The 26,964-nt window shown below is 41.8% G+C and overlaps 1 protein-coding gene across 1 annotated transcript in view; it reads right to left on the bottom strand.

The window, feature by feature from the left end:
- The window catches only part of CCDC178 (coiled-coil domain containing 178), a 434,648-nt gene that overhangs the window by 294,006 nt on the left and 113,678 nt on the right, over positions 1-26,964 (bottom strand). Inside the window, exons 10-14 of the mRNA XM_088469772.1 lie at positions 12,182-12,277; positions 10,527-10,663; positions 9,313-9,496; positions 6,831-6,893; positions 6,504-6,665 (exon numbers count right to left, since the gene is read on the bottom strand). Coding sequence (XP_088325898.1) covers positions 6,504-6,665; positions 6,831-6,893; positions 9,313-9,496; positions 10,527-10,663; positions 12,182-12,277 — 642 coding nt within the window. The remainder of the gene's footprint in view (positions 1-6,503; positions 6,666-6,830; positions 6,894-9,312; positions 9,497-10,526; positions 10,664-12,181; positions 12,278-26,964) is intronic.

Below are 26,964 nucleotides of genomic sequence, written 5' to 3'. Positions count from 1 at the left end.
CAAATTACACGAGCGCTGTGTCCTTGTACGCAGCAACTGTGCTAAAATATGCAAAAGCTACAGGAGGTGTCTTGTCTAAAAAGACGCCCACTGCTGGCTTCTGTTATCCGCTGGCTGTGTCCAAAGGCCCAGCATTGGATCCACTGCATGAACATTGGGCTGCATTCGAACATCCAAGTAACTCTCAGGTTCCTCAGGATGTCCGGCAAAACCATGCTACCGGGGCTAGTGAAACTGCACCCAAAGATGCAGCCACTGGCTTTGGCACGCCGCGTTTTCTGGAATGCTCCCTGTCACCGCCCCCAAACGCCAGCAGCGTGTCAATCATGCTACGGCTTTCAGGGCACTGCTACTGACGTCTCAGTACCAAATCTGCACAAGCGCAGTGCTCTAATGTGCATGTGCAGATCAAAAACATCAGAAAACTACGTAACCATCAAAACAGTGTCCATCTCTGAATCAGGCCCTAACGGAGCCCCTACATCGGCGATCTATTGCCCCAATTTGCTGTTATGCCGGGGTCAGGAAATCCGTGAAATAAAAAATAATAAGCGAGTCAGGATTTTACCATGCTGTTTTTCCCCGAGCCTCAGACAGTACACCGATCATCCATGTCCCAGATAGGTGTATTTGATCGTCAATTGGCGGATGGGAAGAATGAGGAATGGCCCGCATAAGATGCAAATTCTCATGCATGTGGCGTTTATTAGCTTCTAGGAAGACGTAACTATTTTCTGCTAAAGCAACTAATGAATGGTTTCTCTATAAAGTTGTGTATTGAGATACTGTAAGTCTTGTTGGTATATGTGATATACAAATTGTCATTGTTTAACATTTGTAAGAATTGTTTCATTCTTTAATTCATTTTTTAACAAAATGCAATCAGTAAACAGGACGGATGATTTGCCATAAACAGGACGGATGATTTGCCATAAACAGGACGGATGATTTGCCATAAACAGGACGGAAGATTTGCCATAAACAGGACGGATGATTTGCCATAAACAGGACGGATGATTTGCGGGCACGAAGGTGCAAACCTGTTTTGTCCTAGGAAATAGCAAAATGACATGATAGGTTGGCTAAGTTCATGGCGCTCTAAACGGGTCTATTTGGTGCTATTTGAGGATAGGTGTATATGGACACATCTGTATTATGCTGGGGAACCTGGTATGGTACAGTAAAGTGAGTTATAAAGTAAGTCTTTCCTATGTCTGGAAAAGACATGGCAATGAGATGTAGTTCTGAGTTATGGTGACACAAAAAGGATGCGGAAACTTTGGCTCATGTTCGATAGTGAGATGACAGATCACAGAACGCAGCTGTCTACACTGCTATAAGGGACACCCATGACTCTGACTCAGGTTCCTCAGTGTACAACACAGCACGCTACTGCTTTCCCTCTACTTTGCTTCATTTCTTACATACAGTAGCTTAATCTGACATAATGTGACAGGTAGTTGACACAATGTCATTAATCCTATAGACTGTCTTTTGATTTTTCTTATTCAAGTGCATAGTTTTGCCCTTTTCATTGCACTGCAATTTCCACACTCTTGTCCATTCTGCTACTTCAGCAAATAAACAACACATTTGTTAACTCCATCCTTACTCCAGTCCTTGGCTCACAACCTTAATGTCCTTTCTCACCGACCTTTAATGGAATCCATTCATAAATGAAAATCCACACTCCCCACTCTGATTCTATTGTGTGTCTGAGACACTCGACTGACACCATTGTCTTACATGTAAAAAAAACACTATTTTAAATACTATCCTTTTCAATCTATCGGTTGTGTAAAAACATTAGTTTCAAAATGTTTTTTAATTGATGTATTTGATATACACAACTCTTGAATAATTCCAACACTGCTATATATGTAATAAATTGAAATCAGTTGACATCACTGTACTATTAGCATCTAGCTCTACAAAAGAGATTGGAATCTAAAAGATAATAATCACATAATAATAAGCACCGTACATTTTTTTTCAGATATTGCCTGGAGTCCTGGACTCTTAAGCGTGCTCTTTAGTTGTGAAAGACGTGTTGAGTATGAAATGTAGACATTCATAATGTCGACATTTATCATGACAACATGAGAATGTCGACATGGTCATGTCGCCATTGCCAAGTTGACATTCATCATGTAGACCAGGGGTGGGGAACCTTTTTTCTGTCGAGGGCCACTTTTGATATATAGAACATTATTTGTGGGCCCGGTGCAGGTCACGACCCTTCGTGTGACATCACACATGGGCGGGGCCACAATCGCCGGTGATTACAGCAATGCCCGGAGCATCCTGAGGATGCTCTGGGGAGCTGTAAGGGCAGCGGTGTGACCATCTGAAGCATCCTAAAGACGCTTCAGGCGGCACTGCTGCATAGATTCTGGCTGCAGGATGCCATTCTAGGCACCCTGCTAGCCAGATGAGGCTAGCAGAAGAAAGCTCCGAGGGCCATACCAAATGATTCCGGGGGCCTTATACGGCCCCCGGGCCTGAGGTTCCCCATCCCTGATGTAGACAGTGATTAAATGTCACCTTGTTAGAATGTCAACATTTTATGCTGGTGGCCCAGTGGTGACTTACCTGCTCCTGGCAGCTGCAGCATCTTCCAGGTCCCAGCGGTCAAGTGACCGTCACTTCCGGGTCAGAGTTCCGATCCTATGGCGTTCCGGTATTTGTCCGCAATCCCTAGCCTTAATCCCTACCCCTAACTCTCCCTTTAGTGCCTAAATCCCCCACCCACATCCTAACACTAACCTCCTCCTGAAGCCTAACCCTAATCCTCCTGCCCACAGCCTAACCCTATCCCTCCTACCCACAGCCTAACCCTAACCCTCATGCGCACAACCTAAACCTAACCCTCCTGCCCACAGACAAACCCTAATCTCCTCCCCAGCCTAACCCTAACCCCCTCCCACCCACTTCCTAACCCTAATGTAGACATTCTGACAATGTTGACATTTCACCTGTCGACATTATAAGAATGTTGAACATTTGCTTGTCGTCATTTTAACAATGTTGACATCATAACGACATTATGAATGTTGATACTGATATTGTCGACCTTTTGACTACATCCCAGATAGACAGTGGCTCTCAGGTTAGAGATGCTCTCACCCTACCACTGAAATCATGCACTTAAATGGAACAGATTTACATGAAATTATAGAAATTACCCGTTCATTTCTCTTTACTTAAAAACAGTAGCTATGCTGAAAATTGCACAGACGGAAACAGTTTCCATATAAAATGAACCTACTATGACCACATCTTACCATATTTGTACCTTTAATATTGTTACGGTCTCTTAGGAATAACTGTGTAGAACCCTTAAAACCACTCTGGCAAGGTCTTCTGCCAATAGCAACCACCTGCTGGTCCCTTAGAACGCGACACGTTCACTGGTACTTAGGCTGCCCCCTGGTCTTAAGGATTGGGATAGTAGGGGTTTACATGGCTACCCTAAGGCTACAGGATGTTATGCGACTAATAGTGGAATGGACAAGGTGAGGTATCTTCAACAAGGTCTTCAAAGTAGAGCCTGAAAAACTTGAGGTGCGGCTTTGAGAGCTGAAATGCGGCTGGAAACTAGTTGAAATATAAGTTGTGAGATGCGGCCAAGAAGACCAAGGTGCGGCCTTGAGGGCCAAGGTGTGGCCTTGAGGCCTAGGTGCGGCTTGGACAGACGAGATGCGACTAGAGGGCTGAGACATAGACAGGCTGAGATGCAAGATTGAGAGCCAAGGTGCTGCCAATGAGCTGGTAGATATTCAGACTGTGATGTGGTCTTGAGGGCCTAGATGCAGCTATAACAACTGAGAACTGGTTTTGAGAACCAAGGTATAAATTGGCTGTGCTGCGGCCTGGCGAGCTGGAGTGTGCCTGGAACAGCCAGCATGCGGCTTTAAGAGCCAAATCGTTGACAGGCTGTGCTGCGGCCTTGAGGACCAGAGTGCGGCTGGAACAGCCCGAATGCAGCTTTGAGAGCGAAGGTGTTGACAGGCTGCGAGATGGAAACTGGTGGCCAAATGAGTGGCGAGGCCGCAAGAACAGCACGACCCGGAGAACTGTGCAGACCGTAGTAAATCAGTACTCTAGATGGAGGAATGAGAGTTTAGACAAGAGTCCACGAGTCAATGGCAGAACTGACACAGACGAGTAGGAACATGTCTGACAGGAACTGGAAGGACACATACAAACATGCTATAAGCTGGCAAGCCGGCGATGAACCAGCAGGCTTAAGAAAGGTAAAGAACCAATGTACTAACAGGGCAGGTGATTAATGAAATCCACAGGTGAGGAGGAAAGATCATCCAGTATTCCCAGTATCACGTGCCACAGTCCGGCGTCCCAATCTCCTAATAACTAAAGGTACCGACCAAGTACGGCATGTACATTGCACAGGAGCCAAATTCCAGGCCTGTGACTGGCGACCCAGAGAAGAAGAGACCACCGGAGAACCGGTATGTAACAAGGTGCGCTGGCGACTTGTGACAAATTTAACTTAAATGACTTTGTCGAAATGGGAAAGAATGATTGTAATTACTTTCCGGTCCTCTCATGAAGGTTAAAGTTACAAGGGCCAGAACTGTTTGATATGCTCATGACAGAATAGTTCTTCTGTTTTTGCAATTAGTTAATTAGACAGAGAATAATGTTTAGTTTTCTGAGTATCAATATGACACATAATGTTGCTTTTTGGAAAACAATTATCTTTTCTTTAGTAAGAACTGTAAAAAAAGTTTCTGCCTACTTTTATACAATTGAAATGAAGGGACTATATATAATATATGTACAATGTCAGGCGGTAGCAGAAATTGAGACAACATACCATGCTCCTTTCACCTAGTAACCACACCCATAGAGGAACCGTTTGTCATTATGAATGACAGGAGCTTCCCTAGTGTGAGGAAGAGTCAGAATTATCCTATACTTATGGAGAAGATCATTTATTCCTCACATGTGACAGACTCCCAGCCTGCCAGGTACCTTAAGTCAGGTAGAAGCAGTGCCCTCCAACAGGGCTGTATCTAGAGGTCCGAGCACCCCTGGCAAAGTAATGGACTGGCGCGCCACCTCCCCTCCCATATTTTAGGAATATCTACACTCTGTACGTATAACTTCAAGAACAAAAAACTTAAAATAGAGATTTAATATAAAAAAATTATGATGGATATAATAAACCCCCTTTATGTTTCATCAGCCAGCCCCCCCCCCCCCCTTCTGTTTCATCAGGCAACATGCCCCAGTGTGGGCGTCTCAGTACAAGTCCCGGCGGCTGTTCCGTTACCATATTTTCACAAATCCTCAACTGTGAAAATTGTAGCTGCGGTAGCAATAGGGTGGAACTATGACTCTTACCTATACTATTGGATGACTTGGCAAATTCCTTAAATGTTTTTAAATAACTATGCATTAAGAGGCACTTCCCAATCTACAAAGAGGCACAGAGGGCCTGATTCTGAGGTGCAGGCAGATGATTATTTTGCCTCTTCATGTGAATGCCGTCACCGATTCAGAGTCTACTGAGAAGCCCACTGGCTGCGATGCTATTATGCTGCAGCGTGTGCTAAGTAGCACCTTCATTGCACCATCAGCCGCAAAATCAAAGATTGCACCAGCCTAATGGCAGCCACCCCCTGTTAACTCCCGGGAACGCATGACTGAAAACATTGGCCATTTGCGTCTAACACACCAGGCCCACAAAGTTACTTGAATACTTTGCCTGGTAAGTGGTGACAAAAACCCAACCTAATGCGGCCTCTATATTAGCATGTCTTTTGCATTGAATGCACATTGACAAATGTATTAAAACATAGGCCCTGATTCAGAGCCGGACGCTCTGACAGAACGCTCATTCTGAATCAGGACGTCTTTTTTTTTTTTTTATGGAGCGGCCTCCTGGCCGCTCGCATTGTTGTGGGTTGCCACCCACAGCTAATGCGAGCGGCCAGGATGATGGTCGCGATGGTCAAGACCATCGCGACCATCGGGCTTGCAACGAGACCCTTGTGGTAAGGTCTCGTGGCCGCAAGCCCCAGAGAGCTTCTGGCTCTAACAGAGCCGAAAGCTCTCTCACTAACATCACTTGTGATGTCAGTGGGGCCGCCCCCAGATGGTAGGCTTTCTCATGGGAACGCCTCCGTCTGGGCAGCCACCCCCCCGGCCCGCCCACCAAAGGGGGCGTGCTGTCACTCAACATCGACAGCACACCCCCTTTGGTGCGAGACCCGGAGCGACGGATTGCCCGTCGCTATCCGGGTCTTGCGCATGCGCACGATGGAGCCGGCTCCGCCGTGCGCATGCGCTCTGGGCCGCCATCGACCCGGTTGCGAGCGCTCAGCGCTTGCAACCGGGTCTGAATCTGGCCCATAATTACATAATGCATTAACCTCTTTTCCAATAAAAAATATCAGCCACCATCCAGTGTGCTTAGAATGAAATGTGAAATAAGTGACACTATTTGGGAAAAAGTTCAACAGTAAAAAAAATACCTCTGAATTCTTATCGTGTAAATGTGTTATTTTAACTATTTCTGCTTCCAGCTGCGCCAGGGGCTGCGCCATCTCTTCTACCTTCTTCGCCAAGTCTGTTTTTATTTTGTTGTTTTCTTCCTGTTTTTGTTGCTTTTCTGCCATCATTGCATTTATCCTTGCCTGCTCATAAGGAATATCAAATTGAATGAACAATGCAAAAGCCAATGAAATCACTGTATGGTTCATAAAACAGTATTTTCAAATAACAAGTATAAATAAAACTTTAAATAACTCACGTGTTCAATTAATATTTAATCCGGCTAGGCCCAGGCTAACGTGACTTACCAACGTGACTTGTCCTGATTTCACTTCTTCAATAATTTGGTTCCTCAGGGTATCGACCAGAGTCTTCAAAAAGAAAATATATAAATAAAATAAGCAGGATGGATAATATCCATCCAGATAGTTAGTAACATCATACAGGGCTTGATTTGGCATTAGGAACAGTCGACCTGTGCCTATGAAACTGAGAAAAATAAACCAATACCATAATGATATAATAACAATAGCACAATTAGCGCTTCAAGTCTGTTTCTATGATGGCATAACTTATGGATATGGAACTTCACTTGCAGTTGCTTTGGTGAAGGAACATGATCTGAGAGGGTAATGAACGCTGCAGACCAGTGATACTATAGTCTACTCTGCAGAGGTGAATTGGGATGAAAAACCAGCCCAGGTAATGTTGGAGCAGTCCTAAATTGGGGAGGGGGTCCTGTGGGGTCTGATGGCATATACGGAGCATCTAAATGGGTCTGATGGTGGGACTATCAATGTCACTTTGTGACAGCAGAGGCCTGGGGCACATGCCTCCAGAGTCTCCCCTTTAATCTGGCACGGCACTGGTGAGAGAGGGTGTTCGGTTTAGTGGGAAGTGTCTCGCCAATCTGCCCCTGCTACTCTGTAACATAATGTTCTGTGTTAAAGAAGTGGGGCTGTAATTCGGGCACCATCTAAAAGTTATAGGCGTATATCATGAAGATCAATACTTGTACATATATTATGAAATAAATACTTGTTAGTATTGATTATAATGAGCTGATTGCTATTCTTAGCCATTTATGTTAAAGTGTATGATGTTGTCACCATAAATAATACATTACAAAGTATGCAGTCTATGGACTAGAACATCATGTGATTCCTGCACAGGGATTTTTTAAGTTAAAAATATAAGTACAGGTTGAGTCTCCCATATTCAAAATGCTTGGGACCAGGGGTATTTTGGATATGGGAATATCCCGTATTTTGGAACAATTGCATACCATAATGAAATGTCTTAGGAATAGGGCCCAAATCTAAACACAGGATGCATTTATGATTTATATACACTTTATACACACAGCCTGAATGTAATTTTATACAATATTTTCAATAATTTTGTGACTTAAACAAAGTTTGTGTACATACATGAAATTAATTTGTTTCATAAACACCTTATAAAACACAGCCTATAGGTCATTTTATACTTTATTTTTAATAATTTTGTGCCTTAAAAAAAGTTTGTGTACATTGAACCATCAAAAATCAAACATTTCACTATCTCAGTGAAGCTAAAAATATTCCGTATTTTGGAATATTCCGTATTTCGGAATATTTGGATATGGGAGACTCAACCTGTATGTATATAATCAGATTAAATAATGATATAGGTGAATAGCCATGGGTATAATTCTGGTGGTGCTCCTCAATTGTAAAACATACATATAAAATTATATAGGGAAGAGCCAGTTACTCTGTTTTTATTGTATGCAGACTATATAGAGGATAAGTGTAATTTTAGGGTCAAAACTACATACTGCAATAGTTAGTCTGACCGGTCAGCCAGTTATCTCATAGTGAGCCTAATGCAGAGGTGCACGCTGAGTGCGTATTTTTACGCAGTCAGCAGCCAATGGGATTCGTACAGAGACGCCCACCTGCTGTGGCGCTAATCTGCCGTTTTGCATAGTAAGTCGGACCATCGGCCACACAACTGTTACACCTTCTGAGGCACAGAATGTCCATCTGAACATGTGCACCAAAATAAATGCAACTGCAGCAAAAGCCACAGTCACTGGTTGCGATGGTCTGGCTAGCCACCCCTATTACCACTCAGGAACGCCCACTGAAATTCTCTCTGTAAGACACATGCGTAGTGCGGCGTGGTTGCATGCACAGACTGAAAACAACGTACTCTTGCATGCTGCAGCGATTTTGTGTGTACCTCTGAGTCAGGCCCAATCTGTATGCAAGCACCCAGGGCCAATATCATGTGACAATCAGTTGGATCAGATGACTGTATTGGACCTGCTGCACAACATTTTGTGCCAATTTCTATAACAGATATCCTGTAATCATTCGGATCTGAATAATAATTGACCAGTGTGTATACTGTACACGATTAAATAAAAGAAGTCAGTCGGATTGATGTTTACAGCTTAGGAGTTTTTCTACATTTGAAATCTTTCAAACACTTCAAAACAATGTGGCCATGGTTAGAGTTTACAGGTATGTGTTAAAGAGCACTGCCACCTTGTGGCCATGTCCAATAATAACAGATCATCCATATTAAATTAGGTATTTTTCAATACATATACAGTGGCAGAGCTCCCAAATAATATTTTTTACAGCAACTACAGCATGATATTATACTCTCACTCCTCCTCCAGGAACTAACACAGAGATCTTCATGCAGGACTAGAGATATATGGATTTCCAGGTATGAATCCAATATGGTAAACACGTTGTCAACGATAAGAAAATGGGAAACTGTTTCTATAGAACTCACCCTCAGACGGCTTTCCTCTTTAGATAACTGTTCTTCCAATTCTGTTAATTTTGCTTTGGATGCTGTGTGCTGAACAGACACCTTAGCCAGCTCCTTAGCAACATTACTGGTCTGCTCTTCCTTTTTCAGCAGACTTTTCTGCATACGTTGAATGTCTGCTTCAAGCTTACTTCCCATTTTATAACTATTATCATACAAGAGAATCATTATTGAATTTCCTCGTTTTGTTTTAATCAACACAACATGTTCAGATACTTCTCTACTAATTAGTTTGTATAATAATTTCCTTACTGTTTTGAATATATTATCAAACTGTGCAAAATATTGTAAAAGATTAATAAGACTCATCATCATCATCATCATCATCATAACATAACATTTAGTCACAGTCGCTCTACCATCATAAAGTGTGAACACTGAAAGCGTATTTGTCTGGTTTCATTGCGTCATAGCAACATTATTTAAAGCTGCATTCCCATCTAATCCATAGCAGTTGAATCAATTTAGCTCAAGGTCCTATTACAGTGTGTAACTTTCTTTATGTGTTGGGGTGTGAGCAGAAATGACCAAGGTTTTCCTGCGGGATAACCCAATTTAAACCAATCTGCGAGGTTCTGACGGAACCTCAATGCTAATTGTATAACCCATAAATAATACTAAACTGCCCTTCCCCTCTCCAGAACCCTGAGGGTTCCTCCACCGCCGTTTTCCCTTCCTGTACAATGCGACCCATCTTATAGTCCTGGACAAAGACCAGGGCTCTGCAATGCTGTTTAAGAAAGGTGTAAACAGGAGGACCAATCAAAAGCCACAACTGCATACTCTGCAGCCTTATTAATGTGGCAAACCTAAATGTTCTGCACAGTTAGGTGGTAATGCAGTTTTAAGGGGGGTTTCCACACTTATTTTTTAACTGATTTATTGAAGGCCAGCAGGCAGATAAGAAGACATGTACATACTTGCCTACAACAGGAAGGCACAAATTACACACTATTTAAATTACATGTTTAATAATGAGAGTAAACTACAAACCTCCAGCACACATTTATGAAAGGCATTGTTCCAACTAAAAAAAAAAAATTTATTCAAACAGAGGTAGACGCAAGAGTCAGTGCAAAGGGTTTATAGTGATAAAGCGGAGAAAACTAGGAGAAAAAGGGGTTAAACTATATTATGTAGATACCATTAATAAATATAATATATAATTTCATAACCTGTTTGAGATTTTGGTTGACATGTCCTCATTTTCCAGAGTAAGCGTCTTATTTTCATATTCTAAGTCTCTGAATGCATGAAGTTTTTTATGAAGCTGCTGTTCCAAATCAGATAACTGAGTCTGAAAATCAGTTTCCTAAAATTAAAAACAAAATAAATGCTCAGGGAACTCTTCAGTGCATTCGGACATTAGGGAGTTATTTGCTCTGTGGCGGAGCAGAGAGACTCCAGGGACTAGAACAAATGAGAAAAGCATCTTGAAATCTTAAACACAAATAAGAGATAGCATCGGAGCCGCCATATAGTGTTGCAGGCCGCCGGTAAAAAAAAAAATGAAAGTCCTAGGTAAGAAATGGAAATTGTATACCAATTTCAGGGGTAAAGGATTTTAAATTTAATGTTTAAGTTGACTGTAGTTCAATCATTACTACTCTACAGAAGTTAGTGTGATCTTTATTTCTCCCTGCTATATTTCTAAAGTGTATAGCATAATATATTTTATTACAGTACATATTATTTTGTTTGTGTGTCTACATTTCTTCTATTTCATCACCAGTTATGAACCTTGTTTTCATTTTCCATTTTCTGTTCATGTTAGTAAAGAAAAGTTGTGAAGTTGGGGTGTGGACTTGTGTATAGAGCGCTGAAGGGTTTTGCGTACATAAGTTATTACAACACAGGGTACTCAGAACATTAGAAGTGCTGGAAATGCAAAGAATAAACAGAGCAGAGAGCATGCGATCTAATTATGTTCAAGGAAAGAAGTGTTGGAGGAGGATGACTCTTCTCCATTCCAAGCAGAGCCAGATCCCACTCAATGGGACATACGCTTTCAACTAGGACCCAGTGGGTACTAAGAGGCTCAAATGACCCATTCCTGTCAGCCACATACTAAACGCTTGCTGCATCCCTTGAACCCAACTATTGGCTGCTCCCATCCCTCCTCAGGTTTAGTGACTACCCCCTTGTCACACAAGCCAGGTGTCGCCTCTTATACCCACTCCCACCAGTTCCTCGGACCTCTCACTCCATCTCTTACACCAACCAGATAAGTGTTCCTCCTTATCACTTCTGTCATTGGTAAGGCTGGACCTGAACACACAGAAAAGGGAGGGGTCCCAAAACATTATATTGCCTAGGGACCCATGGAGTCATAATCTAGCTCTGGTTATATGTAAAAGAACAGAACACTGGGGCTCTACACATGTTTGTACACAGAGCCCTATGTACAGTACATATAAGAACATCTTACAAGCAAGGGCAGGTATAAGACAACTTGTATCAGAGAACTTCCATATAAACATTTTATCAAAATTATGCTATCTACAAATATGTTACAATGAGTTTGGCTTCCATTAAAAACACTTTATCTCATACAACACTTTCACACTGTCCATGTATTGGCACCAAGAACAAATATGTATCTTTTTTAGAAACACCTGAAATATGTAGACTGTAAGCTCTTGCGGGCAGGGCCCTCTCTCCGTTTGTAGTCTCTAAATCATTATGCTATTACATTAAAATAGTGAACTTGTCTATTACTATTTTGTTTGATCACCCTTGAATAATGTAATTTGGCTGTATGTCCTATCCTATGTACGAAGCAAGCAGAACCCTTGTAGTCCCATACAAATAGAAACTAATAGAAAATTACCATCATTTCCATTTCCTGAGAAAGTCTGGAACAAATATTAGTTAGGTTTTTGCTTTTCTTTTCTTGATCATCCAACTCATACTTTAAATCAGTCACCTAAGAAACAAAGAAAGCAGACAAAAAGGTCATACTCTAATTTAATTTCTAATACTGAACAATATTAATACAAGTATTTAGGATTTCCTCCAGGTACCCTGGTTTTCTCCAACAGTCCAAAAATACAGTGGTAGGATAAATGGCTTAGTGTGTGTGCCTGGTGGAGATATGAATGTTCTAGCTAATATGTTGGTGCAGTATTAGGGTTTGTTTGAATAATAATTATAATTGGTACACAAAAAGTTTCCTTAACTGAAAACATGGAAGTTGACATCTACAGCCATGGTCAAAAGTTTTGAGAATTACACAAGTATTGGTTTTCACAAAGTTTGCTGCTTCAGTGGTTTTAGACCATTTTGTCAGATGTTACTATGGTATACTGTAGTAAAATTACACGCATTTCATAAGTGTCAAAAGCTTTTATTGCCAATTACATTAAGTTTATACAAAGAGTCAATATCTGCATTGTTGACCCTTCTTTTGCAAGACCTCTGCAATTCACCCTGGCATGCTGTCAATCAAATTCTGGGCCACATACTGACTGATGGCCGCCCATTCTTACCTAATCAATGCTTGGGGGATTTTGTTTGTCCACCCGTCTCTTGAGGATTGACCACAAGTTCTCAATGGAATTAAGGTCTAGGGAGTTTCCTGGCCATGGACCCAAAATTTCGATGTTTTGTTCCCCGAGCCACTTAGTTATCACTTTTGCCTTATGGCAAGGTGCTCCATGTTCGTCACCAAACTGCTCTTGGATGGTTGGGAGAAGTTGCTCTTGGAGGATGTTTTGGTACCATTCTTTATTCATGGCTGTGCTCTTAGGCAAAATTGTGAGTGAGCCCACTCCCTTGGCTGAGAAGCAACCCCACACATGAATGGTCTCAGGATGATTTACTGTTGGCAAGACACAGGGTAAAGACTTTTAGAGGATGGCCTGGTGTCAAGAAGGGCAGCAAAGAAGTTACTTCTCTCCAGCAAAATCATCAGGGACAGACTAATATTCTGCAAAAGATACAGGGATTGGACTGCGGAGGACTGGGGTAAAGTTATTTTCTCTGATGAATCCCCTTTCAGATTGTTTGGGGCATCTGGAAAAATGCTTGTCTGGAGAAGGAAAGGGGAGCGCTACCATCAGTCCTGTGTCATGCCAACAGTAAAGCAGTAATATTGTTAGTGACTTTTTGCACATACTGTAAATCAGCTCAATGTTATTTTTATTTAATCTGCTTTCCATTTTAAAGATTTAATACAAAATGAACAAAACTCCATTTAAGATTCCTGCATAACACTTTGATCAAGTGCATACCTAGGAAGCTTTGCTGTTGGTCTGAACTTCCAGAAGCAAGGCATGAAAAGGGTATTGGTGGGGAGCGTCTGAAGCACTCCTTGCCTTGGCAGGGATGACGGTGGAGCAGAGATGAGGAGATCCCTATCTGGTACTCTGCCGTACTAAGGGGTATATTTACTAAAGTGCGAGATTTTAGAAGTGGAGATGTTGCCCATAGCAAGCAATCAGCTTCTACGTTTATCGAGCACTTTCTAGAAAATAATAGCTAGAATTTGATTGGTTGCTATTGGTAACATCTCCATTTCTAAAAACTCACACTTTAGTAAATATACCCCTAAGCAGATGCGTGCTTGGGGGATTTCCATTATCCAAATCACCTTTCCTTGCTCGCATCACATGATCCCCCAGCATAACATTCTAATATGCAGATCAGGAAAACATGGCAGTATATCATTCTTACAGTGTTCCCCTCCTTCACACAGGAGCAGCTGCTACTGGCCAATCATGCGGCTGCCTCTCACACATGGTGGGACTGGTGGGGAGCCAACATGAGATGCACACACTCCTCAGCCATCCATGTGGTCATTTGATAAGCGAACATTAATATTAATCAAAGGTTTGTTATTTATTCATCCCTCCTCGTCTAAATGTGAATTAAACTCTTTATTTCTACTTGCTTGATGCGTTGTAATCCAAATGGAATAAATAATATAATATAAGTAAGATGGTGTCAGAAATGATATTATACAGATTTATAGATAGCAGACTAAGGCCTATGAATGATATATAGGTATAACATGTAATCCAGAGTAACCTTTTTTGTAGCATAAGAGAGATACAAAGGTTGAATCTTTGTTTAGAAAGTATAATTTTGTGTAACTCAGCTGAAAAGTTATTTTTTCCTTGTAAAGCTTTTAAAAGATCTACTGTGAAGTGGAAATGATTGCTTACTGGACGCAATGCCTCTTGTTCTGTGTCCTAATTTAAATTAGTTCTTAAGTCACAGAAGATGCTGTGGCTGCTTTTTATCCTTCACAGCCAGATGATATAAAACTTAAGCCGATCAATTGTAACTTCCATCTCTCCTTATTAAGGCACTAAACACGTCCTGCGTTACTGAAATTGCTTTCAACCTTACACTTATCATATGTTCTTCAACATATGCATTATACAGCAGCTTAGCCATCTAATATGCTAGCACAAACAAAAGTGAAGCTGTACATTGCAGCATTTATTATAGTACTTTGTACAGATTAACTGACCTAGAAAAAGTGTTGCTTTCGCTTTAATGATCTAAATGGGAACATAACCCAAAGAAAATTCTGCCATGATTATCTTTCCCAGACATCAGGTTTATTTCTTCATGTAAGGGTGGTTTCGTTCCTCTTCCCTGTCACATCATGTGGAACATGTATAATCACTGTACCTTGTATATGTAAAACATGGGAAATGTATGATTTAAAATGTACAATATGTATAAAACAATAAATACCCATATCCCCCTCACCACCACTGGCCCCGTCACTATGCCATGTGAATAGTTATGTATAACAGAAAGAGCCAGTAGTCACTATGTCAGGTTAGGTCAAGGAAAAAGTCCATACAGGGAAGAAAATAGTTGGAGCCTGCATCTATTCACAAGCGCCAAGCCACTGGCAGGTCTGGAAAAACACAGTGCTAAGTGCTAAACCGACCGCCCGAGCAGTGCAAACACTGTTTGTATGCCGCCTCATCCATCGCGCATACTGCACACCAGCTTGTCTATTTAAGACACAAGCGCCGGGGAGAGCAGCAGCAGAAGTACCAGCTATACTACCAACGGAGGCGAGAAGGCATCAATTAGGGTAAGGTAGGGATAGTCTCCTGAGGCACTGCACTACAGCAGCAGGAATCTCACCATCCTATAACATTATATTCCTACGGTACACTTGCTAGGAATCAAATTGCTGGTTTTATAACTTTTTTTTCTCCTCCATTCATTACTTATACTTTTAGAAGTAAAAGTTTATTTTTATTTTATTTTTGCCCTTTATTTTATTTTTGCCCTTATGCTCCACGGGAGGTTTCTGTCCTCCCTGAGCTCGCCTTAGGACACCTGCGTTACGGTTTGACATGTGCACCGCCCCAGTCAAACTCCCCACCTGCCAATGTGATTTTTGATGTCTGCCATTTCACTCATTTCTCACTCACATCTTTTTATACGCATGAAATATACTGTATATATATACATTCTTCCAATCATTTTTTCCACCATTTTGCGACATAATATTATACGCCACACCCTCTAATTCATGTTAAACACACAGCGCTTCCCCATTACCTATAAAATGGATAAACCAACTCTGGCCATTCTCCTCTGCTCTCTCTCACTAACAAGGCATTTTCCCCAGAGATCTACTGCTCACTGGATGTTTTTTTTTGCATACGCATCTCTGTACCAACAATTATTACACAGTCATTTAAATCATACTTTTACAGATTCTGGTGTTTGGTCTGAACAACAACTGAACCTCTTGACCATGTCTGCATGATTTTATGCATTGAATTGTTACTACATGATTGGCTGATTATATAATTGCATTAATAAGCAGGTATAGCTAATGAGCACTGGGGACATATAAAATGCATTACAGTGACGTTTAACCATGCCATCTTTGATATTCTAAATTCTGGTTCTAGTAAATAAACCATGTTAATGCTACTAAAATATTGAAAAAAAGGGAATTGACAATCAGGCGACTAGTTTGCTATATGTGTTAAACCACAACAGTGAAAGATACAATACAACACAAATGAGTTATTAATTTCAAGTGCAATTAAGTCTGGTTATAACTCAGAACATATAGGAAAATGTATTCCACGATAAATAATAAATAAATATATCAAGTCAATAGGTAACAAAGTGCTAGTGCAAAGTATGAAAAAAATTATGACAATTTATTAGTAAACAGCACACATAAAAAATAAATGAATGTGACCATATAAAAATAATAACTGGCAGTAAAAAATAAATAAATAAAAACAAAGTAGAGGTAAGTTGATGTTTTAAGCAGCTTATCTGGTTAGAAGAGAGAGGTAGTTCTCCACAGTGCATGAGGCAGCCAACAGACCCTGCACTAGCACTTATTATTATTTATTATTTAGCGTGGAATACATTTTCCTATATGTTCTGAGTTATAACCAGACTTAATTGCACTTGAAATTAATAACTCATTTGTGTTGTATTGTATCTTTCACTGTTGTGGTTTAACACATATAGCAAACTAGTCGCCTGATTGTCAATTCCCTTTTTTTCACTGTTTTCAATAATACCCACACTAGTATTACATTATTGACTCAGAGCTGATGCCGGAACACTAATAGGCCCAGTTGCTATACACTATACACTTCATTTGGTTCACTCAGTAAGTTACACAGGTAGTGGCGCTGTACCCATCTATTTCTTGCTACTAAAATACTGTTTAAAAAGGGTCTATATATAGTTGTCTGATTTTTACGGTCTTATAATATTTTACTTTTTTAAACATATTTAGCCTTTTTTATTATGGTAAGAGAAAAGTTAAGTGCAGGCATTTTTGTTTTTAGCTGTTAGCACAATTGAGGAACAACAGGTATATGAGTCAAATAAAGGTGCAACATTTTTAGCACTCAGTAACACACGTAGGGGGAGTTTCTGAGTACCCAGAAACCGCTCCTGGCAGAAGAGAGAGCAGGCACCATGTTTATTAAAACGCGCTCTCTTTTAAAAGATTTACTGTGAAGTGGAAATGATTGCTTACTGGATGCAATGCCTCTTGTTCTGTGTCCTAATTTAAGTTAGTTCTTAAGTCACAGAAGATGCTGTGGCTGCTTTTTATTTTTCACAGCCAGATGATATAAAACATTTGCCGTGATTCGCGGGTCAATAGGGAGGAGGCAGAGTCAATATGACATTATTCCATTACATTTGTGTCATTTTGGCCCCGCCCCTTGAGACTTACATGTGAATCGCACCATTTTGCAGCTAGGGGGAGGGGCCTAATTACATGGTGCCTGGTCCTGTCCCCATCTTCTACCTGCAGCTGCTCCAAGGTAAGAGAGAGTATACGTGTTCTTGTGTTGTATGTGTGACATATATGTCTTTGTGTGTAATGTATGTGTGACATATATATGTGTGTGTGTAATGTATGTGTGTATAAAATATGCGTGTTTATATATATATATATATATATATTTATTACAAAAAAACCCTTAAAAATCCTGCGTTTGCCCCTGGCACTTATATACTAATAAGAACCTAAGGTGGGCATCCACTACATGATTTTAGCAGACGATTGAACGGTAACGACGTCGTTAGCGTTCAATCAGTTAAAAATCGTTTATAAATCGTGCAGTGTTTGGTCGTTAACGATCAACGATGAGCGCTCCCGCTGGTCGTTTGATCGTCTCGTCAGTCGACTGAACATGCAGGTCAGTTTCAATTGATCTATTAAAGATAGTTTGCAAATCGTTTAGACTGAAAGATAAAATTTCAAGGGAAAAAATGAAGGGAAAATCGTTTAGAGATTGGACAGGGAGTAGATCATCTAGTGGATGTGCCCCTTTACACTTACATCAACTTAATGTTTTTGCTATGACATTTTAAGTGTTTCTTTTTGATTTGCCCATAATGCTAATTTCATGTCAATTTGCAACATTTGGCAAAAATCCTATATTTGCAAACATTCTATTTTGACCTCCATAAGACATTTCAGAATCAGCACCATTCACAATTAACTATTCATACTTTGCACACTATTTGCTCTTAAATGTCCCTGTTTGAGTTCTGTCATTACAGAAGAACAGGGATACTAGATGTTTTTACACATTGGATCAACTTATATTTTACATTTGGTGTAATTTTAAACATCACTACCTCCTGCTATGAATATCTACTTTAAGATTAATTTAATTAATATTCACGTTTGCATTTTCCTATAAGATACTGTATATTAGAAACAGAAATTTAGCAGGGTTGGGGAAAATTTCACTAGAAGTTCTGATACTTCGCCATAAACTGTTAAACTTTCATTAAAATACATTTTCTTCTACTAGAACACTATCTACCATATGATGGGAGGACAAACTAAATTAACCATGGGTCTTTTCCTTTACAAAGTTAATGTTATTTCAACAAGTCTGTAGAAATGCAGAACAGAATTTATATTTATTTACAGCTAATATGAAATTATCAATCCAAAACTCAAATTTAATGCTTGAAGGGAAGTTAATTCCGTTGAGCTATGCACTTAAATTAGTAGTCGGCAGTCATTCTGTTTCCCTTTTTTCACAACAGATTGCAGTGCTGAATTTACATGAAACATATCACATTTAGACAATGTCACTACTATAAATGTTACCTTAGTAACTCCGACAGATATACACACATTCATTTTCTAGTCACAAACACTAGAAAATGGTAATATGGTATAACCACAAAGTGGACAAAAATAAAGAATTCAGCACCAACTGTCATGTACCCATTTATGAACAAACGTGGGGAGAACTTTCATTAGCGGGAAGACAATGTCTATGGGGGGGGGGGATTTGGAGTTTGCATCTTCTGTCAAACTGGGAACATTAGCAAGGAATGTCCTGCTGAATACTCCATAAATTGTGCCTATATGCAAAAGCTTAGAGAGTGCAATGTATAAATAGTGGAGACCACCAGGCCTTTTTTCTTCTGCAAGCTTAACTGGCATTAATCAGCTATCAGTCTATACTTTCAATGGTATATCTATGGCACCTTTTAGAAACCATTTATACAGGGAAGTGCAAGGTGAATGCTCTGCAGGCATAAGCCTAAGGGGGTATTCAATTTGGGAGCGAAAAGTCCAGCACTGACTTTTCGCTCCCAAATTGAATACCCCCCACATCGCAGGTTGTCCGGGGATAAAGTATCGGGCGCGCGCGCTTTTACCCCATATTCAATTAGAAATCAACGAAAACGGGAACCGGCAGAAAGGTACAGTAAGTATCGCAAAAAAAGTGGAATTTTTCGGGAAATATTCCAGGGACCCCCTTAAAGATCTCTAGACACGGAGGATAACTATGAGTACCCCCATTTTTACCTGGTGAAGGAAGTCGGGGTTTCTAATACCCGCGGCAGGTGCATATTTGCGGCTATGAATAAGGGGTGAATAGCACTTAGCAATAGTTATTTTTAACAACAAAAAAAATCTATCAAATTTGGGGTGCATGAAAATGGGGGTAAGCATTTTTTTTAAGTCCCTAAAATGATTTTTAAAAATTCTGCAAAAATGCACCTGTCGCTACTCCCGCAATGACGAAAACACCTGCCGCATACTTGGGAACTCCTCTGAATTTAATTTGGCTATTTTAGAAGTGTGTTCCCTATTTTTTTTTACCCCCAAAATTAAAGTACATTTTTTGGGGTGTCCCGATTTTTTTTTTTTTGACACAGTTCATTTTTAAATGACATTCCCAGGGGTGCAGGCTATTTGTTTCGCCATGTAAAACATGGTGAAAAGTTATCCCCGTTTATTTACAAAGACTTTTTGCACTACCGAAAAGTCTTTGTAATTGAATACGGGGATAATTAAAACATGCGAAAATGACGTCATCGGCCGATTCCGACTTTTCGCTGCCTAATTGAATATGGCCCTATATGGCTAATAAAATAAGACTTCGGTTACTATTTAACCATTTTGTTAACCAGCTACATCTGATATGAGCTCTTTTCAAGTGTCCCCTTTTGAGTGTCTCCTACGTGGTTTAGTCTTAACTGACAATAAATTGGCCGCCAATTCCAATCAACATCTGATCTGATGCTCAGCGATCAGATGATGTGACCAGATATGTCTGTGTAGGAATCTGTATGTTATCCCGGCAGTCGGGATCCAGGTGCTCAGAATCCCAACAGGGTTAACATACCGACACTTGGTGGTCGGTATGCTAACTCTACTCCTCTCCCTACCCTAATCCTCCCTGGTGCCTGAACCTAACCACCCACCCTAGTACCTAAACCTAACCTCCTCCTCCCCGCACCCTAAACCTAACCCTCCCCCTTAGTGCCTAACCCTAACCCTCCCCCCCAACCCCGTTACTTACCTTCAGCATCCCAGCGGTCGGGAAACTGACCGGCGTCGGTATTATAAGCGTCGGCATCCAGACCGTCGGGATGTCGTACGCATACCGTCTGTGTATGGGAACCATTAACCTTCTTTTGTAGCAAGTACAAGAATGCAATAATCTAAAGGGAACAGCGCTAGGGAAGTATCTAATTATCTCTTGCAAAACAAATAAACGCCCAATATAAAAAATATATGTATAAATAAAATGCAAATGTGCCAATTATAGTTTATTATAATAATAATAAACATGAAAATAAGTAAATAAATAAAAGATAATGAAGAAAAAGAAATATATAAAAATACAAATACCAGGGTCCAATAAACAGAAATACGTCGTCATTTAGTGTGGTATTAGGTGACAACATATGTCACAATCAATGAAACAATTTGGTTAAAAATTGCACAGTAAAATAATTTATTGTGACAAGAATCACATAGACCGGGTAAAATCCATCAGTAGCTTTTATTGCTCACCACAGGCAGGTACACAGGATATGGCAGTTTCACAGGCAAGATGTCATACAAAGTCTTCCAATACTGCAATATTTCTTCAGTGGACTCGCAGGTCCAGGAACCCTAACACTTTTCACCCCCAGGTCTATAAATTGGGCGACTATTTCACCGTCAAGCTCAGTTCCCCAGTATCTCTGCAGTTCTTAAACCAGCTTCTCCCAGGTGTCTGTAATCAGCTGCCTTTCCAAGCACTGATTGAGGCAACACCGGAAGTGGACATTTACACAAACTTGGGAGATCTGGATATTCCACATTTACTTCATGTGGAATTATGCTGACCGTCACATTATATTGTCCCAGGATACAGTAGTAAGATGTATCAATTTGTATATCGTTATTTTGTATCGATGTAAGTCCACATCCACAAGTTAACAAGTGATTCTTCCAGTTAATATAAACAGGGGCAAAATAATAAAGTTAGTATATAGCACTTAAGGTCCCATGTGCAAGCTCCGGGCTGTATAGCAGGGGGAGAGGGTCATATTCTGATGTTTGCAGAGTGTTATCACAGCCGCGTCTGGCTGATGAACCATTTATCTCTACTCCTATTTGGTATGGAGGAGGAGAAAAAGTCCCTTTATCAGAGGTAAGCTAAAGCCCCAATATATTTAATAACAGCGAGCACCGCACTAGTGTATCTGGTCAGCACTCACCGCTGTAAAGATGGGGTTCCCACCGCTCAAGGTCTCTGTATACTGTGAGTCCCCCACTGCGGAGAGAGAGTGTGGAGCCTTATGCTCCAATGTAGTCCTGCTCCTGCCAAACACGGCTCCCGATGCTCGTTGTTGCAGTACATGCAGCGTTTCGTGTGGGGGAAAAGTGACAGCCAAACTGGAAGAGGGGAAAGTGCCGCTGTACCCGGTTAATCATCCAGCAAATAATCTCCCTAACACAAAACGTTTTAGGCAGGTGTGGAAAAAATGCTGCAAAGTAAGAATGCTTTCAAAAATAGAAGTGTTAATAGTTTAATTTTATTAATTAACAAAATGCAAAGTGAATGAACAGAAGATAAATCTAAATCAAATCAATATTTAGTGTGACCACCCTTTTGCCTTCAAACAGCATCAATTCTTCTAAGTACGCTTGCACACAGTTTTTGAAGGAACTGGGCAGGGAGGTTTCTCCAAACATTTTGGAGAACTAACCACAGATCTTCGGTGGATGTAGGCCTGCTTAAATCCTTCTGTCTCTTCATGTAATCCCAGACAGATTCAATGATGTTGAGATCAGGACTCTGTGAGGGCTAGATCATCACTTCCAGGACTCATTGTTCTTCTTTACGCTGAAGATAGTCCTTAATGACATTGGCTGTATAGGGATTTTGCATTTTTTTTTCTCCTGGTCTGGGAAGGAGAAAACTTCTTTCTCCAGTTTTTTTTCGTCTGTTGCTGTTTTCGCTTGTTTTTTGGCGAAAGTTTCACCCTTTTGTTGTCGAAAAACGCCCGTTTTTGCCAATGGCGAAAAAAACGTCAGTTTTCACCGCTAATTGGATACGGCCCCATGATGGCAAGTAAGCTTGATGTGTCTTTCATCTGATGTACTAAGTTTCCTTGGCTGACCACTGCGTCTATGGTCCTCATCGTTGCCAGTTTCTTTGTGCTTATTCAAAAGAGCTTGAACAGCACATCTTGAAACCCCAGTTTGCTTTGAAATCTTTGCCTGGGAGAGACCTTGCTGATGCTTGTTGCTGGCCTCAGTCTTGCCACGGTGTATGACCTGTGACATGAAACTGTCTTCCACAACCTCACCTTTGTAGCAGAGTCCATAGGGTCCACAGGAACTACCTTGGGGTATGTGGTTGGAGTGATCCAGGCACCAAACAGTCAAAGTTTTAGCTCCCAGAATGCACTGGTCCTACTCCATATATACCCCGCCCCTAGCCACAGGCATTCAGTTTGCAATCAAGCCTAAATGGCAGAAGGAAAGTGGAGAAGGAAGTAAAAATTACACTAGAAACACTCTCACAAAGATGAGGGAATCAGTGACAAGAAGGAACAGATCCCAACTGAGGCCAGGTGCCTCAGGGTCGGTGCGTCAGGGTCCCTATGGACCTCAAAGAAAAAGAGTTAACAAAGGTAAGTCTACCATAACTTATTTTCTTCGTGTTACATAGGGTCCACAGAAACTACCTTGGGGATGTCCTAAAGCAGTTCCCTTAAGGGTAGGGACGCTCCTGAGCAGAGAGGAGAAGCCGCCGCCCAAAGGAAGCATCCTGGCAGGCAAAAGTATCAAATGCATAAAATTTGCTGAAAGTGTGAACAGAAGACCAAGTGGCCGCCTTGCACAACTGTTCCACAGAGGCGCCATGCCTAAACGCCCATGATGGTACCACAGACCGAGTTGAATGTGCTGTCACCGTTGTAGGGACAGGGAGATCAGGGAGATATAGTCATACGCAGCCATCGAGCCAGAGTCTGCTTGTTAGCTGGCCAGCCTCGCTTGTGAAAACCATAGAACACTAAAAGCGCATCAGATTTCCTTATGGAGTTGGTACGATCCAAGTAGATACAAAGGTCTCAAAACACATCCAGTGAAGCTTCACCTACAGAAAGGTCTGAAGACTGAAAGGCCAGAACTACAATTCATATGAAAACGGGATACAACCTTCAGAAGATAACCCGCACGTGTGTGGAGGACAGCTTTATTCTGGTGAAAAATCAAAAATGGGGAGCGAGGTGAAAGGGCTGCCAAATCAGAAACTCTGCGAGCTGAGGAGATAGCGAGGAGAAAGTGTCTTGGCTGTCAACCACTTGAGGTCCACTGTGTCCAAGGGCTCAAAGGAAGGAGCCTGCAGCACCCTGAAAACCAAGGATAAATCCCACGGTGCCATCGGAAGGACAAACGGCAGGGGAGTGAATCTGCGCTAGAACCAAACTGACAATGCAGAAACCTGAACTCTCAAGGTAGCCACGCGAAGACCGAGGTCTAGTCCAGCCTGGAAAAAAGCAAGAACTCGGGAGACCCTGAAAACCTTAGGGTCATACTCCTTGTGGGGTCACCATTGAAAAAAGGAATGCCAAAGACTGTGATAGAAGGCTTTCTTGCCCTGAGCATCGTCTGAATCACAGAAGTAGAAAAACCCTTGGCTTTTAAGATGGAAGACTCAAGGACCCTGCCCTAACAAATTTGGCCGCAGAGGAAGTGGACTGTCTATAGATAGACATGTCAGATAGGTGAACCAATGCCCTCTGGGCCAAGCAGGAGCTATTAGTATCACCCTGCCGCCTTCTTGCTTGAATTTTCTGAAGGATCCTTGGTAGGAGGGAGATTGGAGGAAACAGGTATGCCCAATCTGAAGTCCCAACTCACCGCCAGAGCGTCCACGAAGACCCGTACCTGGGGACCTTTTACGTCCGGTAGTCCCCACTTGTCCACCAGGAGCTGAAAGACGTCCGGATGGAGAGCCCATTCTCCGGCGTGTATTTGCTGACGACTTAGAAAGTCCGCTTCCCAGTTGAGGACTCCTGCGATGAATATTGCCGAGATTGCTGGAAAATGGCGTTCTGCCCAAACAAGAATGTTTGCCACTTCCCTCATGGCTGTCGGACTTCATGTGCCTCCCTGATGGTTGATGTAGGCCACTGTGGTCACGTTGTCAAACTGAATTTGGACAGGCCTGTCCTGAAGAAGGTCCTTTGTCAGAATGAGCGCCTTGTGCACTGCACGAAGCTCCAAAATGTTTATGGGCTGGTGACTTTCCTGAGCTGTCGATCTTCCCTGAAAGGCGTGATGATCTGTCACCACGCCTCATCCTCGAAGACTTGCGTACGTGGTGAGGAGAATATAATTTTGGATCCATAATGGGCGACCCTTGTTTAGATGAGCTGTCTGTAGCCACCATGAGGGAGAGACAAACGTCTGGCGAGATGAGGATCGTCTGAGACTTTATCAGATGATACTGACTGTCCCACTGAGGCAGAATCCATCGCCGCAGGGGTCTGAAATTGAACTGGGCATATGCCACCATGTGGAAGGTGGATACAATGGACCCCAGAACCGGCATTGCTGAGTGAACTGACACTTGCGCACCCGCAATTGTAGAGCAGAAATCTTGTGTCCTGGTAGAAAGATCCTTTGTGCCAGAGAATCCAGTAGTGCCCCCAGATGTACCATTGTTGAGTTGGAGAAAGAGAAGACTTTTTACAATTGACAATCTAGCCGTGCTCTTGTAAACAGGCAATGGTCAGCTGGAGATGACGTTGTTACATCTCCGGAGACTGCACTAATATCAGGAGGTCGTCCAAGTATGGCAGTATCCTGACTCTTTGTTGTCTGAGATGAGCTGCCATTATCTTGGTAAACACCTGAGGGGCTATGGACAGAGCAAAGAGCAGAGCCTGAAACTGGTAATGTTGCTGATGAGCAGCAAACCTCAGAAACCCTTGGGCAGATACACAACCTGTATGTCCAGGGAAACCATGAAATCTCCAGGCTCCATTGCCAGCATAATTGACCGTACGGTTTCCATACGAAATTTGGGCACATGGATAAACCTATTGAGAGATTTCAAACTCAGAATTGGGCTTCTGAATCAAGAATAAATTTTAATAATAACCCCTTGCCTGTTGGGCCAGAGGAACGGGGATTATTACCCCTGAAAGCAGCAGGGCATGAATAGCCTCTTGGAGGGCCATGACCTTGACTGGGTCTGATGGAGGAGTTGTACAAAAAACATTTGAGGGGGATCATTCAGAATCGTGAGTACATATCTTTGACAGACTACATCTCGAACCCAAGCATTCGTTGTTGTCTGATGCCAGGCGTAAGAAAACTGGAGAAGTCTGCCTCCCACCCTGTGAGCCCTTGGGGGGAGGCCCGCCCCATCTGGCAGACGGATTATCGTTCAGCTTGGAAGCTGGACGTCTGACTGACTATGATTTCTTGGTCTGCCGCTTGGCCTTCCCGCGGAATTATCTTTTCTTGAAAAAGACTGTCCCTTTGACTTTCCTTGCGGGCCAAAGGTCTGAAAGGAAGACTGCCTATATTTAGAGGTAGTTGCAGATGGTAATCAAGCAGATTTTGATGCTGCTAAGGTAGCCACTATATTATCCAATTCTGGACCGCTTCTTGCATTTGGGAGAGATAGGACAGTTGTTCTCTGGTAGCCTGTGGCATACTGTCTTCCAGAGCTTTCGTCCATTCCTCCATAGCCTTGGCTACCCAGGCTATGGCCATAGCCGGCCAGGTAATAGCTCCAGATAATGAGAAAACTGATTTCAAACATGTTTCAAGTTTTCTATCTGTAACATCCTTGAGTGAGGATGCAGATGGAATAGGTAATGTAGAGCTCCTGATCAATTGTGTCACATGAGCATCTACAGCCGGCGGGATTTCCCACTTAGTACATTCACTAGGTGAAAATGGGTACAGAGATGTTAACTTCCATGTAGCATGAAAACATCTATCAGGCATGCTCCATGCTTCAGCTATGAGGTCCGTAAGCTGCTCAAACTGAGGAAAGTAATCCTTTACCACTTTCTGATGCCTAAAGACCAGAGTCTTAGATTTAGGCGGAACCTCCTCGTCCTCTATACTAAGGTGGATCTAACCGCTCTTACCAGAGAGGGGACATCCACAGAGGATTGGTGGTCTTCTCCAGCCGAGAGACCATGTGATGATGTGCTAGAATCCGCAGGCTGCGCCTGATGGGATACTCTCTTATGCCTATGCTTAATGGTAACTGGTCTATTTGTTTGCACCACTTGCTGAGCAGTGGTAGATGGTTGAACCATACTCTGATTTGAGTGAGCATAAGCATCCATCCAAAAATGGGC

The sequence above is a fragment of the Taudactylus pleione genome, unplaced genomic scaffold (assembly GCF_031769625.1).
Source record: "Taudactylus pleione unplaced genomic scaffold, aTauple2 ptg000093l, whole genome shotgun sequence".
Taxonomy (NCBI): Eukaryota; Metazoa; Chordata; class Amphibia; order Anura; family Myobatrachidae; genus Taudactylus; species Taudactylus pleione.
This window is presented reverse-complemented; position numbering and strand designations above follow the sequence as displayed.